Source organism: Corvus moneduloides, chromosome 1 (genome assembly GCF_009650955.1).
Source record: "Corvus moneduloides isolate bCorMon1 chromosome 1, bCorMon1.pri, whole genome shotgun sequence".
Taxonomy (NCBI): domain Eukaryota; kingdom Metazoa; phylum Chordata; class Aves; order Passeriformes; family Corvidae; genus Corvus; species Corvus moneduloides.
In genome coordinates, this window is record NC_045476.1 from 60,653,754 (window position 1) to 60,668,256 (window position 14,503).

At 40.4% G+C, this 14,503-nt stretch overlaps 1 protein-coding gene across 7 annotated transcripts in view; it reads right to left on the bottom strand.

Moving 5' to 3' along the window:
- Positions 1–14,503, bottom strand: part of DYNC1I1 (dynein cytoplasmic 1 intermediate chain 1) — a 187,519-nt gene that overhangs the window by 160,952 nt on the left and 12,064 nt on the right. For 2 of the 7 annotated variants that reach the window (XM_032111675.1, XM_032111649.1), the window contains exons 2-4: positions 9,752–9,869; positions 7,491–7,605; positions 4,318–4,459 (exon numbers count right to left, since the gene is read on the bottom strand). In XM_032111675.1, coding sequence (XP_031967566.1) covers positions 4,318–4,459; positions 7,491–7,605; positions 9,752–9,859 — 365 coding nt within the window. In that variant the 5' untranslated portion in view covers positions 9,860–9,869. The remainder of the gene's footprint in view (positions 1–4,317; positions 4,460–7,490; positions 7,606–9,751; positions 9,870–14,503) is intronic. The other 5 variants (XM_032111702.1, XM_032111685.1, XM_032111695.1 and 2 more) reach the window with 3 other exon arrangements.

Sequence of the window (14,503 nt, forward strand, 5' to 3'; positions counted from 1 at the left end):
GGGATGTGCAAAGCAATGTGGAGATACGTAAGCTGCTCTCTGAGCAACAACTGGGCTCCAATGAATTGTTCTGTGTAGCCTGGTAACTACAAGCAGCATCAGAATCAAGTATAACACACCTCTGCCTACCCAGGAATGATTCCCAAGACCACAAAAAAGAAAAAAAAATTGGCTCTCCTGTCCAACTGAAAGCATTCAGTCAGCAGTTTCAAATGTTATCCATCTAATATCTGCTTATTCTTACAGTTGCCATCATGGCTCAGAGGGAAGCTGGAATGCTGCTGAAACCTAATGTTTTCCCCAGTGAAAAGGTTCTGACAAATAGCAAAATGGTACTAAAGATAAAGCACAAAAAAATCCCCATAGAAACACGGCATGCAGAAGACAGAAATGGTTCCAGAATTTAGTGGTATTACAAAGTCCACCCTATCTCTTCTAATACACTGAATGGCATCAGAGAAAAGACAACGCTGCTCTGGCTATTGTGCTGGAGATAATGGACAATGGTCCTGATGGATAGCAGCACTACTAGTCTGTAGGTCGCATGGCAGAAGTGACTATTGTGTCCATGCAGCTTTTCTTCCTGTGCAACAAAAGGGCCGTACAACTGTAATGAATGAATTATTGTTTGACCTATTATCTGCTAGTTTGTCAGGCACATTGTCCTGAATGAGTGATGGCCTGTGACAGAAGACCCCACAGAGTCTTTAGGTAAATTGTTTTAGCGATAATTTGTCTCACTATTGAATTTTAAAGTTTTTCTGTTTTATATTTTTCCAGCTTCAATACCAAACACTTTGCTGCTTCCACCTTTTCTGCTGGAGGAGCCTGTTTGCTCACTGTTAACTATTACATTTGCTAAGCAAGTTACCAGTCAGTTTTCATCTTGCAAAGTAAGACTCAGTGAGGTCTGTGGTTCCAGGACTACAACTACTGAACAGTATTCAAACACTCCAGTTTATCAATTTTGTTTCCTGAAAAGCAGATGCCATAAACCTGTGTTTCTGGCTGAACTCCATTCACTGTTGTATAAGAAATCACAGATGCTTGCTGATCAAAGCATATCTCAAATATACTTGGTGATACTGGGACCAATGGATTAAGTCTGACAACTACCAGAAGAACCAACAACTCAAAGAAGTATGAACACAACCTAGTTCTGTACCAGAATCTGCTCCCTCTTATGGGAACGCATGAAGATCTCCTGCATTCTTCAAAGCTTTCAACAGAGCCTCTCACCTGTAACGAGCCGAAATCTGTGTCTTCACAGCTTTTTTTTTTTTTTTTTAAAATATCCATCATCTTCCTCTGGGGAACACTTCAGCAATGAGCAATCAGACTGCCCGCAGGATTTCTGCCAGGCTGTGTGAGCTCATCATTTCTGCAGCAGTTAGCAGCAACAACGACGGACAAGCTGTGATCACCGAGATGGGGGCATTAGCAGCTTCGAAACTAATCTGCTCTCCTCTAAAGCCTGGCCTCAGCCTAGTACAGAAAATTCACAGCAGAATAAGGAAAAGGGAAAGATCTAACAAGCATGATGGCATGACAGGGGATCCAGCAAAAGTATCCTCTCTATCACAGAGAGTGAAATGGAAAGATATATTAAAATGAAGCAGGATAACCTTGTTTATACAGAAAAACAGGCAATAATATATGCAGTAGTCAAAATAAGTTAGATGTATGGTCTGGCCACCTCTCAGAGAAAACAGCTGAGGTGGTTTCATCCTGTTTACCCACCATGATGACAGTACTACCAACATCTTTCTTACCAAGTCTGACCACTCTATCACACAAGCAGGCTTGAGTGCACCTGTTCACACAAATACTGAGCACATCTACCTGCACCCAGTGACACTATTTTGACTAACTGCCACTCAATACTATCCACTGGTTACAGACATTACCATATTTCCATTACCACAAACCAATCGCTCCAGGCAAACATCTGCAAGCAGCCTTCCTGGCACACAGCACAGCCCTTTCAAAGCCTGAGAAGATGCCAAGCAAACTGGTAGAATACAAGCAAGGTCTCAGGATTCCCACTGAATTCCTAGTATGGCCACAAGAAGCCAGAAAATGGATCCAAAATGAAAGGCCACAATGCAGTGCGTCATGAGCTCAGAAGAAGGGGACAAACTCCATTCTCCTCTGAAAGGACACGTGGTCATGTGCTTTCACTGCTTGTTGCTGACAGAGAGCCAAAGTGCTAGCATGGGTCACAGCCAAATAAATTCTTCCAACAGCCTTTTTACCTTAATGGTAAAAAAGTTACACCACTAAGGTTCAGAGGAAAAGCAGGAATTTAGAAGTCTCCACACACCTTTGTCAGAGCTTCCCGTAGGACTGTGGTAAATTAGCTCATCCTGAACAGCAGGCTATACTTTGCTTAAAAACGATTTTTGTTCTACTCAGAGTACTTTGACTTGCTGAAATCTACTGCATTTACTTATGAAGACAGCATTACACTATTTACTGTGTTTTAAACTGCTACATCTCACAAGCTAGGGCTTTTAACTTAACATAATCCATTTCTTCTAGAGGGCAGACCTGGGAGCAGGGCTGAGCTGATTTAATAGCAGCTGTGCAGCATCCACACCACAAGGGAGAGTGTCTGCATCTGGCTGAAAGGGACACAGCATACCTTCTGCCTCTGGAAGTGTGATTTTTCTAAGCAGAAGGCTGGTGTGGCATGAAATCTGGTGACCTGAAGCTCTGTCACATGACAGTCTGTGTCTGGAGAGGTATGATGTCTCCTGAGCACGGCTAACTACAGAAAGCAATCAGTGTGCTTTCAAGCCATTAGCAGAGTCTTGGCTCACAGACTTGGATGAGCTGGCAGCTCAGCTCTATGCTGAATTAGTGTCATACAAAAAGAGCTATTAGGATCCATCTTTTACACTCCTTAAAATATACATATACTTCTCAAAATATAGCTGCTTGCACCTCTTGCTTGAACATACCCTTCTTTACCAGCAGCATCCTCACAGTCTCCTTTCTTTTCTATTCCAGAGAAGGAATTGGTTTGGGATTGCCACTTCATTTTTTATTTCCACCATGGAAACAAAAGTAAGAAGATTACTCTTGTTTCCATCCCTCACACACATTCCACCTTCCAACAAGAACAGAGCCCCTTCCCTTCCACTGTGCATGAAACTCTCCAGAGTTTCCAAGGCAGAATTGCCAGTGGGTCCTGGGATGTTTCAGCCTGCTCCTGTCCAAGTTCTTCTCTGTCACTGTCAGCGTCACACACTGCCAAGAGCAGTCACAGGAACCTGAGGTAACCTGGTGTTACACGGGGGAGGAATTCCAAGGGGACTGGTTATGTGAACAAAGATAACTCAACATGAATAACAGGTTCTATCCCTGGGCATATCCCCCTGATTTTAGTGTATTTCCAAACAGCATGAGAGCTTTCTGTAAGCCATTTTAGAAGTGAAAATTCAGCTCTTGCTTCCACTATAAGGTTTGAGGCTCAGAGTTTAAGATCCACTTGCTGCATGCATTTATTTACCTCAGATCTGAGACCAGTATGACACTGAACCGTGCCATAAATCAAATCCCTCCTGATGGGAGAGAACTTTCTAAAAGTCCTTGCAAGGAGTTTCAATGCTGCCGGATAGTTGTTTATTAAGTCTTATCAGAGGAACAGAGCCACTAGCATGACCCAGGTACAACATAGAGCACAGAAAGCAGGAGAGAAGTCTCTCATTATCAAGATTTACACAGCCTTTTAAAGATAATTTAACCAATGGTTACTAAAAATGTATATTGTTTTCATTTTCCTACCAATTATTCAGTAACACGGGCAGGAACTGCGGAATTCTCTATCCAATCATTCCAAACTACTTTTACTGTAGAACGTGGAGTAGTAGAAGGAGGAGAAGAGGGTTTAGAGAACAACAACAATCCTCCATTTTGATATTTTTTACTCTTATCTATTTACTACAAAGAGAAGCCCAAGACCTCTAAATTTTTCACCCTGTGACAATCTTACATAGTAGTCTATCACCTAATTCACACCACTGTATTTTCTAGTTCTTGTCTGATCATTGGTAATTTTTTCCAAGGTTGGAGGTTAAAACAGTGTTGTTCAGGGAGGTAAGAACCCTTAGAAACAGGCAGAGAAATCCCCTCGGCACTCTGGGCTCCTACACCAGTATTACTGGATGGTAACACACAGCGGACAATGCAGAAACAAAAATACACATTTGATACAGCATGTTCTTATTTACAGCAGGAAAGGAAAAAATGGAGAAGTAAGAGCAAAGTGAAAAAACCTCATATTTATTCAAGTCCATTAAATCTTTGTCTTACCTTCCTATGGGTCCCAGATCCCCTGAATCCTGGCTGCCTGCGTCACTGGGTGTGCTCACTGATTTCGAAGAGGGAGACATAGGGGTTGGGACTAAATAATGAAAATAACAGGTATCCCATGTTAACACATGCAGCGACTGCACTGATGAAGAGCAGTGTCAGACAAATCAAAACCAATGGACCAAAATGATAGTGGATGAATGAGTGGGAGAGTTTGAAATGGTGAAAGCAAATAAGGAAGGAAAGAAAAAGAAAAGGAAGAGAGTCAAGTGAATTTTAATCTTCTGGAAGTGTTACCACTGACATGTATTTAGACAGGACTGAAAGCCCAATGGGAATTTACAGCTAATCAATGGAGAAGATACCTGTGGAAATAAAATAGGACTTGTTTTCTTGAGTCTGGTTTGAAGTTGACTTGCAAAAGATTTTAAAGGTATGAAGAAATATCAGGGGCTTGTCTTGTCAAAAAACTAAGTGAACTCTTCTGGTAAAGTTAAGTAGGCTACAGAACAAGCACACTTTTCAAATTCTGAATTTAAATCAAAAGCCAGTGTCCATCAGATATGCTCCAAGGCTGCAGTGTGGAAATGACATCAAAAATAAAAGCTAAATAAGGAAATCCAGCCAAGTTAAAATCATTTCCCAAAGATGCTGAGGATACACATTAGTTTGCTTGGTGATTGTGTTTTCTTAAGCAATGTAGGTCATACAAAATTTCCATTTTGGGTGGGACATGATTTCAACACTCAAGGAAAAGTTTCCCTTGGTTTAGACACTGTTTGCCCAAGCTCTTGAAATGATTTTCTCTTTGGTTTGCCAGGGCTTTTGAAGCATATTTCATGCAAAGGCTGTTTTGTTTCCTGAAACAGGAAAGGAAGTTCATAGCTCAAGGTCAGCCCGAGTTAAAGCTCTTCAGCAAGGAAATAATAAATAAAAGAGTAAAAATACCCTGATTTCTTTTAAAATGGTTTCTCAAAAATATTAAAAATTAAGAGATGGCTCCAGTCAAGATTTAATGCAAGTATTTTTCAAAGCAGCCACATTGAATAAAACACAAAAAGGGGGTTTAATGCAAAAGCAAAGCTTCCCATTTGGTTTAAATCATATCCATTTTCTTTTATAGATTTAACAGAGTAAAACTTTAAAATACTTTGTTATGGTTTACAATGTATAATGACAGACCTGCCAAGAGATTCGGATTTTCCATGTGGTCAAACATTTAATGCAGCTTCCCCCTAGAGATTGTCACAGAAATGACTGCAGCATGAAAAGTGAATTCATCTTTGTGACAGCCCTTTGGCAGGTTACAGGTATGTCTGGTTGTTTACATATTCCATATTCACACTGAGTCCTGGCATCGTGTGAAGGTGGAATTAAAGCCTGCTTTGTATATTAATTGGGAGTGTATGTAAAGGGAACAAAAGAGAACACAATACTATTTTTAACTAAAAGGAATCATCTTATGTGTAAATTTACATGTTCTTTTGACAGTACCAAATACAAAAAAAATTAACTAAGAAAAAAACTGATAATTTGCAACATGAATATATGTGTTTAGTTAATAAAATGATAAGGACATATATACTCATTCTTATATAAAAATGAGTATTTTAAATTTTATACATTAAAAATACATCTGATTTTATCTTGGACCTTATTTTTGTATCATGATATAATTAAAAAAACATATTTTATTATTCATAAAAATAACCTAACCATTACTTGTCAGGCAATTCTTCTGAGAAGTGGTGTCTAAAAGCTTCAGTCACTCTACCATAACGTAAAAAAATAGTAATTTTTCTCAATAAATGTTGGTTGATGCAACTAATTAATTCAAATTCCAATTCAGAATGTCACTACCTACTTGCATATGCACCCAGGCATCTGTATAAGGTGCTTTCCTAAATAAAACCTTAACTATTTCATCAAATTTGAAGTTTTTCCTGTATATTACTGGCAAGAATAACTAGAGGTAAAATCCTAGATTCAGTCACAATGAACTTAGTGACAAGGCTTGATAGCTCCAGAGAGGCCAAGATTTCAGCTAAAACGGCGAGAATGATTCCAAAGGGAAGGGAAGGGAAGGGAAGGGAAGGGAAGGGAAGGGAAGGGAAGGGAAGGGAAGGGAAGGGAAGGGAAGGGAAGGGAAGGGAAGGGAAGGGAAGGGAAGGGAAGGGAAGGGAAGGGAAGGGAAGGGAAGGGAAGGGAAGGGAAGGGAAGGGAAGGGAAGGGAAGGGAAGGGAAGGGAAGGGAAGGGAAGGGAAGGGAAGGGAAGGGAAGGGAAGGGAAGGGAAGGGAAGGGAAGGGAAGGGAAGGGAAGGGAAGGGAAGGGAAGGGAAGGGAAGGGAAGGGAAGGGAAGGGAAGGGAAGGGAAGGGAAGGGAAGGGAAGGGAAGGGAAGGGAAGGGAAGGGAAGGGAAGGGAAGGGAAGGGAAGGGAAGGGAAGGGAAGGGAAGGGAAGGGAAGGGAAGGGAAGGGAAGGGAAGGGAAGGGAAGGGAAGGGAAGGGGATTTCTTGCTTTAGGACCATTCAATAAATGAGGCAGATCTTCATCAAGGTAACCCATACTCAGATACTGTATGTATTTTTAAACTGAAGACTTTGGGTTCTAGAACTGAAAACATCAAAACCAAAAAAGAAGTCAAGCACATGAAACCAGAGCAAAAATCTACAATAGTGTCTGTTGATAACTGTTTTTCTATTTGTGATTTGTTTGGTTTTTTTTATTTTCCTTCTCCAGTTTTGCTTGATTTTAGAAGAAACTCAGTGGGAGTTCCCACATGACTATGCTCCTCCTTCCTTACAAATGCTTAATTTGAATTTTAGAAACAAAACTTGGGGCTAATGAAGTACAGCACTTATATTTTTGGGTCATCAGATAGATGGGAGAGAAGATAAAACAGTCCATCAGAAAAGAAATCACTGTTGGTATGCAAAATCAACCTGCATTAGGTTCATAAAAAATTCTTGAAGAAATGAAACAGATGTTTTTGGCAATGACAAGTACTCAAAATGCCATGAGCTTGTATATGTGAATGGTATGGCAGGCATTCAAACAGAAGAGTTCACTTCACTAATACAGCCAAAAACCAAAAAAGCCAAGCATGCTTTAGTAGAAAGAAAGCATTAGTTGTGGCAGAGTTGAATGCTTTACAGTGTGCTTCTCTTAAATACCTAGAGGTGGTTCTGGGGATATACCAATGCTCTGTAACAAAGCTTCTGTCTCTCTTCTTTTACGGTCTAGGTCAGAATCTTCCTGAGCTGGCTCCTTCTTCTGCTGTAGATCAGCCTGAGTTAAACCAGAAGAAAACAGAACAATTTGTTTCATACATAATCAGCTCTAGCAATTATTTCACATATAATCAGCTCGAGCAATTACATGTGTGGAAATATACTGCGCTACTGCTTAGGTACACTTTGAAATTCATTTTGATATGTTTAGGTAATCTATAACTTAGATAATTCATACTGTATATATCAGTAAAAGTATTTTACCCTAAATGGATGGTAAAACCAGTCTTTGCAAGGATATTTGCAAGATTTTTTACAGGACAATGATGGAAATTTTCTGCCTCTCACTCATTAAGCGCAACTTATTCAACTAACAAAAGCTGTCCATAGAGCAACAGGTATCGTTACCCTGAATAAAACTGGCCCCTTTCTCCAGGGATCAAGCATAAAATTTCACCGGATTTCAGTGATGTAGCTTAAGGTCCTACACTTGGTCCCAAGCACTTGTTGGGAAAAGGAATACTTTCTCATTGACTTCAACATCTAACAGGTGCAAAGGAAAGAACTAACATCTCTAAACTAGAACTTTGGCAGCCCTTGGCCCACTAAAGGTCCACAAGACCCTTCCCTCTCTGCTTAGCTATCTCCACCTCCTTGGAGCTTCCACACATCAGCCTTCTCCCACTCCAACTTATGGGCATCTAAAAACAGCAGGTGCACCTACATTAGCCAGAATCCTGCAAAGAGGTTGTCCTTTCTGCTGAAAACAGAGTGAGGACTTGTACAGCTCCTCAGACTGGTGCTGATCTTGGTGCAGGCACCAACAGAAAACCTGGAAATTCAGAAGCATCTCCACATTCTTCAGTTTGGATACAGCCAGGAAATACTGATTTTACAGTCAAGGTCCAGGCATATTCCCGTGCTCAGCTCTTCACATGAACCATCTCACAGTATGCAGGGTTGTGGACAGCTCTCCTGCACCAGTGCGAATGGCCAAGCACCTTTGTGAGTGTCAGCCTTCACTCCTGGACCCATCTGGCACCACAGCGCAGCCCATTTACACAGTTATGCACTGTAGCATTATCTGTAGAGATGGCTCTCGGGGCCAATGGAAAGTTCCAACCACCACAAGATCTCCACGAGGTATAAAGTCAGAGTCAGGGGACAAAGAAAAAGAACCTAAAAGCTCCCTCGAGCCACAGGCTTGGCCCCCTTTCCTCTAGTTCTTTAGTAACCAACACTGAAAGCATTACCATTTAAAGGTCTGCTTATGGAGGACTTCCCCAGGGACTCCAGGAGCCTCACTGGGGCATGTGCTGTAACTGCACAAATGTAGCTCAAATGAAAAGAGATTAAAAAGACAGACAAAACTGGAATGCTGATTTCTTGGATCACATCACATTTCCACGGTAATTCCATGAAATTCATGTACAATATTAAAGTGTCAGTTTAAAAGGAAACCAGTTATTAGTAAAGGATAACAGGTGCTTTAAACTATAGTAAGTGTTGACATTTGAAGGAAAGGAAGCATAATCACTTAATGCTTCTCTGACTTTGCATGAAAATGAATATCCACTCCCTGTCAATTCTCACCTCTATTCCACTAAGTGACTGAATAAAAAGAAGTACAAATCCCTTAATGAAAAACTAATGCATATTGTCAAGGACAAATAAACTAATATGTCAATCAAACTTTAACAGAACTGAAAGATGCACCCATGCCAGAAGATGAAAATGCAATTGCAATTATATTTTACTTTACTGGAGAATAATAATTGTAAATCTGTTACCTTAGCTAGTAATCAAACTAGTCTTCAGAGTACAAAAATACATATTTAGATTGTAATGGCTTGAAAAAAACGTGAGTCCTCTTTCAGTCTTTTCCCACTCTCCACTCCCTTTGCGTTGAAGGAGAGCCCAGCAAAAAGCATTGTGGCAAATCAATTTCTCTTTCTCCATACACATGTACATCATGTTGTCTAAACTGTTGTCATTTGACAGTGCCGTGGTTTTAAAAGCAATTCCCTCACCCCAACATTCTTGACTAAAAATAAGCTTTTTGACTTTAAGGTTAGTCTGACGTGGGTTTGAGGATCTCATTCCACATGACAGATACCTTGGGGCATACAACACTGAGAAGTCAAAACCTCAGCAAGCCCCTTGTGCAAGCATGGGCTACCTAAAAGGGGGTTTCGCAAATTTACCTCTTTTTTCTTCCTTTCTTCCTCCTTCCGTTTCTTCTCTTCTCTTATCTGAGCCAAACGTTGTTTTTTGCGCTCAAGTTCTGCTTTTAAATCACTTTTGTCTGACATTTTGACTCTGCTGGAAACAAAAGCATGGAGATCAAGATGAAAATTGAATGATTTCCCTCTTTACTGAAAAAAAGATAGCTAATTATATCAAAAGTAGGGCTTCTAAAATTGCAGCAAATATATTTCTATATAAACACTGGTCCTTGGACTATACTGACGCTGTAGAAAGCGGAGCATTTTCGTCGCAATTTTCATTTCAAGAAATTAGACCAGAGTATCACCAAATGTGGAATATATTTTCAGATTACCTCTACTAGAAAACTACCTTTGTGAAGCAAACCTATTGCTGTTCAAAATAATGCTTTAATGCTTTCAAAGTGAAGCTAAAGTCTTTTGATTTTCATGATCTTCAGCATCTCTGCCAGACTGTAGAACTCAGATCCACAAATATACTTCAAGTACCAGAATGAGATCTGCCCCAAACAGCCCCATATTTCTTAGACAAGTAATACTTTTACTTGCAAAAAATGGAAACGGGAGAGCTTTTGCTTCTGCAGGTGCCTTGCACGGCTGCCAGGCGGGATCCCCCGTTACACCAACACAGTCCCAGACAGACCATCAGCTCAGTCTCAGTACCTTTCACACATGCACCCCTCTGGCTCACCAAAGTGTGAGCTATCCTGCACAGGAATCTCCTCCACCCTTTCCAGGGAAAGCTGGGCCATTCCCCCAGGTGGCTGCAGACAAGGAGCAAAATCACACAACCCAGCAAATCTAAGTTTGTCTTTAATGAAGCAGCACATTGCTTTGACAACAGTCATGTGCTCAGACCATCTTTCTATGAGGCAAGAGATATGCCTAACAATCCTGATTTCATGCCAACCACACAAACTGGGCAAAAACATTTCTTCGGAGATGCTGAAAGACCTCTTCCACCATTTAAACCCATTTTTCTTTAGGAGGGTGATGTGAAGCCACAAATACCCTTTGTCTTTTAAATCTCTGGCAGCCTAAGCTGATGTACACAAGCCTCGAAAATGAAAGGTAAGGAAATAAAAAGTCATACTATACAGATATAGATCCAGATCTTTAAAGAAGACAGGAATCCAATCTTTTTCTACAGTTTTAAAACCCCACCAGTGTTGCACGAATCCATAACTTAAATCACAGATTATTTATTGATTTTCTAACATATAACCATTACGAACTGTAATCTAACTGTATCAATACTGATTTTCTTATTAGGACTTTGTTTCAAAGACAGTTCTGACTAACGTAGCCATCCACGAAAAGAGTTAACTGTGTCTTTCCTGTTCACACATCACCGACCGTATCCACTGCTGCAGCTCAAAATCAATCAGATCAATGGCAGTGCCATGTATATGCAATGGAAGTCTATTGTTCACTTGATGCATGGGAAATTTGAATGTCAACTCCTCGTTAATATAATGAGAACTCTACTCACATTACGGCCTGGGTGGGTGGATGACCAGAGAGTAAAATTACATGCTAAAAATTACATGGCACTTTCACACATCATGGATTTCTCTGCAGTCATCAGCTTCCTCCTCAAAATGATAAAGGAATAGTTAGCCTGTGACACAGAGGATATTGCCAAGAAAACATCACCTGCACATTAAGCACAATCTCAGCCCCAAATGCTTTGTTGTCTTTGCAAGCATTTTTCTTTTAGGAAAGAATAGAATAACATCTGGAATCAGACAAGGAAACCATTTAATGAAAAGGACAGGCATAAGAGCAGCTCAAACTCCAGCTCACACTGCCACAGATTCTGCACTTCAGCAGAGCAGCCCATGCTGGCAAGGCACCCTTTCAAGGCCAGGGTTCAATCCACCCTGGTTCAATCCACAGCAAATGGTATAGCTAGGAAGAACATCCAGCTGCCAAACAATGGGACCACTGGATACACTGGCTGCATGTGGAGGACCACCATTTCTTTATTCCTCCATCACTCTCATCCTATTCACAACAGTATTGCTATCAACTGGAGAAAATCAAAACTGTCAGAAAAAAATTGCATTTGATGTCAAGAGAATTAAGCAGTAGCACCTCAAACAACATTAATCTGTGTGATCAGTTGACGTCAGTGAACTATTTTTTAAATGAGAAATGCCCAGAGAAAAAAAACCAACATTTCAGTAGCAGTGCAGGTAGTGTTTTGCCTACCAATCTGTTCAGGATTTCGGTGTCACTCTTAGATATGATTGAAATCCCATTTGAAGTCATTTTCCTAATCTGTTGCACACATTTGTATTCTGATTATGAAGTTACCCCTCAGAGCCCTTTGGACTAGATAGAGTTTTAGCATCCTTTTGGTTCTGCAGTTTGGCAACAGAGAGAGAGCTCCTGTTTCTATGCAAAAAATATGCAAATGCATTTTAAGGCTCCTGACAGAAACCCTGAGGGTTTGGCATCCCTTTCAAGCTGTTTGTCAGATATCAATGAATGGCTTTCTAAAAATTCATTCCCTTTATGTCAGGGAAGCTAACTAGCTTTTCCCCTGATTTGAACACCAATGGTTTAGTGCCTGGCCCCGTTTTTACAATGCTCCAGTCAGGGTGATCAAATCCTATTATAACTTTGCTCTATTTTTAACAAAATAGATTTACCTACAATAAAGATGATGTATTAAATTCCCTTCAAAGAATGTTGCCAGAGCCCAGTTATATTTCATCGTGAATATATTATAGTCACGCCTGAGCCCCCCAGACAGCTTACCAACCTGCAGACTGGCTGTTTACAATTTTAGCACAAATTGAACACCAAGGGTATGTAAGCACCTTTCTCAGATGCCAGCAAGCTGGTACCAAGAAAGGAGGCAAGTGTACTTATCACTCTGCTTGGCATTAACCATGGAGTTAACACTGTTCATTACTGAGAGCAAATTTCTAATAAATGCCATTCTGAGTGCCAAAAGGCATGCTACACCAAGAGAGATAAAGGTAAACAGTAAAAAGGATTTACTTTAAACATTCTCTGTGGTGCAGATGACAGCCCAAGGCTTATGCAAGACCTAATCTCCAGCCTGGGAGAAGGCACTGGTCAGAGGGAATCACTGAGGAGCACATTTTGCACTGAAGCAATTAAATCCCTTGTGTAGGAGAAGGAACACACAGGAACAAACACACTGAACATTGAGTAAGTGTAGAAATAACTTTCATAGTAGGGCAACACCCTGGGGCTCCCCTCTTCAAGGGAGATGCATAATCTTAGATTCTAGATCAATTTTTATTTGTTTAGCCCAGTTTATTGTCATGGTTTTAAAAGGGGAGAGAGAGTCCTCCCACTGCAGAAGAGCTTCCCACACATGGTAGCATAGGTTCTTGTACCAGGACCTTGCACAGAGAGCACCTGCCTGAACTCCCAATACTCAGAGAAAACTCTCCTTTCTTTGTGATACTGAAGAAAGGAGCTGGTTCCTCATGGCATGACTTTTAATGAAACAGAGTGTTCTATTTCAAGATGTCAGTTTTCCCCATGTGCATTAAACATGCCTCAGAGACCCCTTTTAGTCTTGGAAATACAGTTGATTCCATTTACACATCAGAGCCAGCGTGATGCAAGCGACCCAGGCCTGTGCACAGGCAGTGCTGGCTTCTGGAGACTGCTTTCTGGGACATCACCATCTACTGGTTTGGCTCACAGCACCTTAGATGCCCACAGTGTACATGCAGAGCTATCCCTACCATCAGGATAGGTAAAATCTAAAGAGTCTGGGTATCCTAGGATGTGATTCCACTTTTCCTAAAGCAGACATTTAAAAGTAGCTAAGATTAAGCATGCCCCAAAGTCACCAGTTCCTCTCTAATGATGATAAAGGGCCCTGAGTGATCTACATTAAGTTCTAGAAATCTCCATTGTAAATGTCTCAGACAGGGTGAGAACAATCCTGTCCTTAACATGCTCCCAGAAGTTCCTTTTAGCTTCTCAGTGTATGAAACAAGATATCTGAAAGACAATTTATATTAATCTAAAAATAGTAATGATGTTTGCACAAACTTCTCTGCTGTACAGAACATATGCCAAACTACTCCACTAAGCTCATCCCACAGGTAGTAACATCTCACAACAATTTCATTTGTGGTAGCAGTAAGAATATAAACATGCAAACAACAGCATTTTATCCTCGACTGGACTAAAAGCCATGCAAGTACTTTAACAGGTACAGGCCAGTTTTATTACAGCTTTATAAGCAACAAGGTCTTTATCAGCGATCAATATCACAGCATTTGAGCAGATATTTTTTCAAAACATTTATATGAGCACTTAAGAGCAGAAACAGCCACAGGTATCTAAAAAGGTTTACTTGAATTTCAGTACCAATAAGTTGATATTTTTAGAGTAACAAAATCAGAAGAACAGGTACAAAGAGTTGCAAGACATGTACATAGGTTGGATTAAATACAGGAAAAAGTAAGTCCAAAATGTCCAATGTATAAACAATAAAATAAAAAGACAATTACAACAGTGCACACTTTTTAAGTAGAAGAAGTAAACAATATATAAGATCTCCCTTTTCTTCAAGCCTTTTCTTTATATTTCCTAGAATAGCATCTCACCTGCACGCCTTCGCTAAGCTCATCTCAAAAGAAACCTCACTTTCCAACTCTAATAGGACTTAAAAAAAGCCTACGAATTTTACTGCTTTTTTGGTGTTTGCGGGATTTTTACACACCGTTCAGT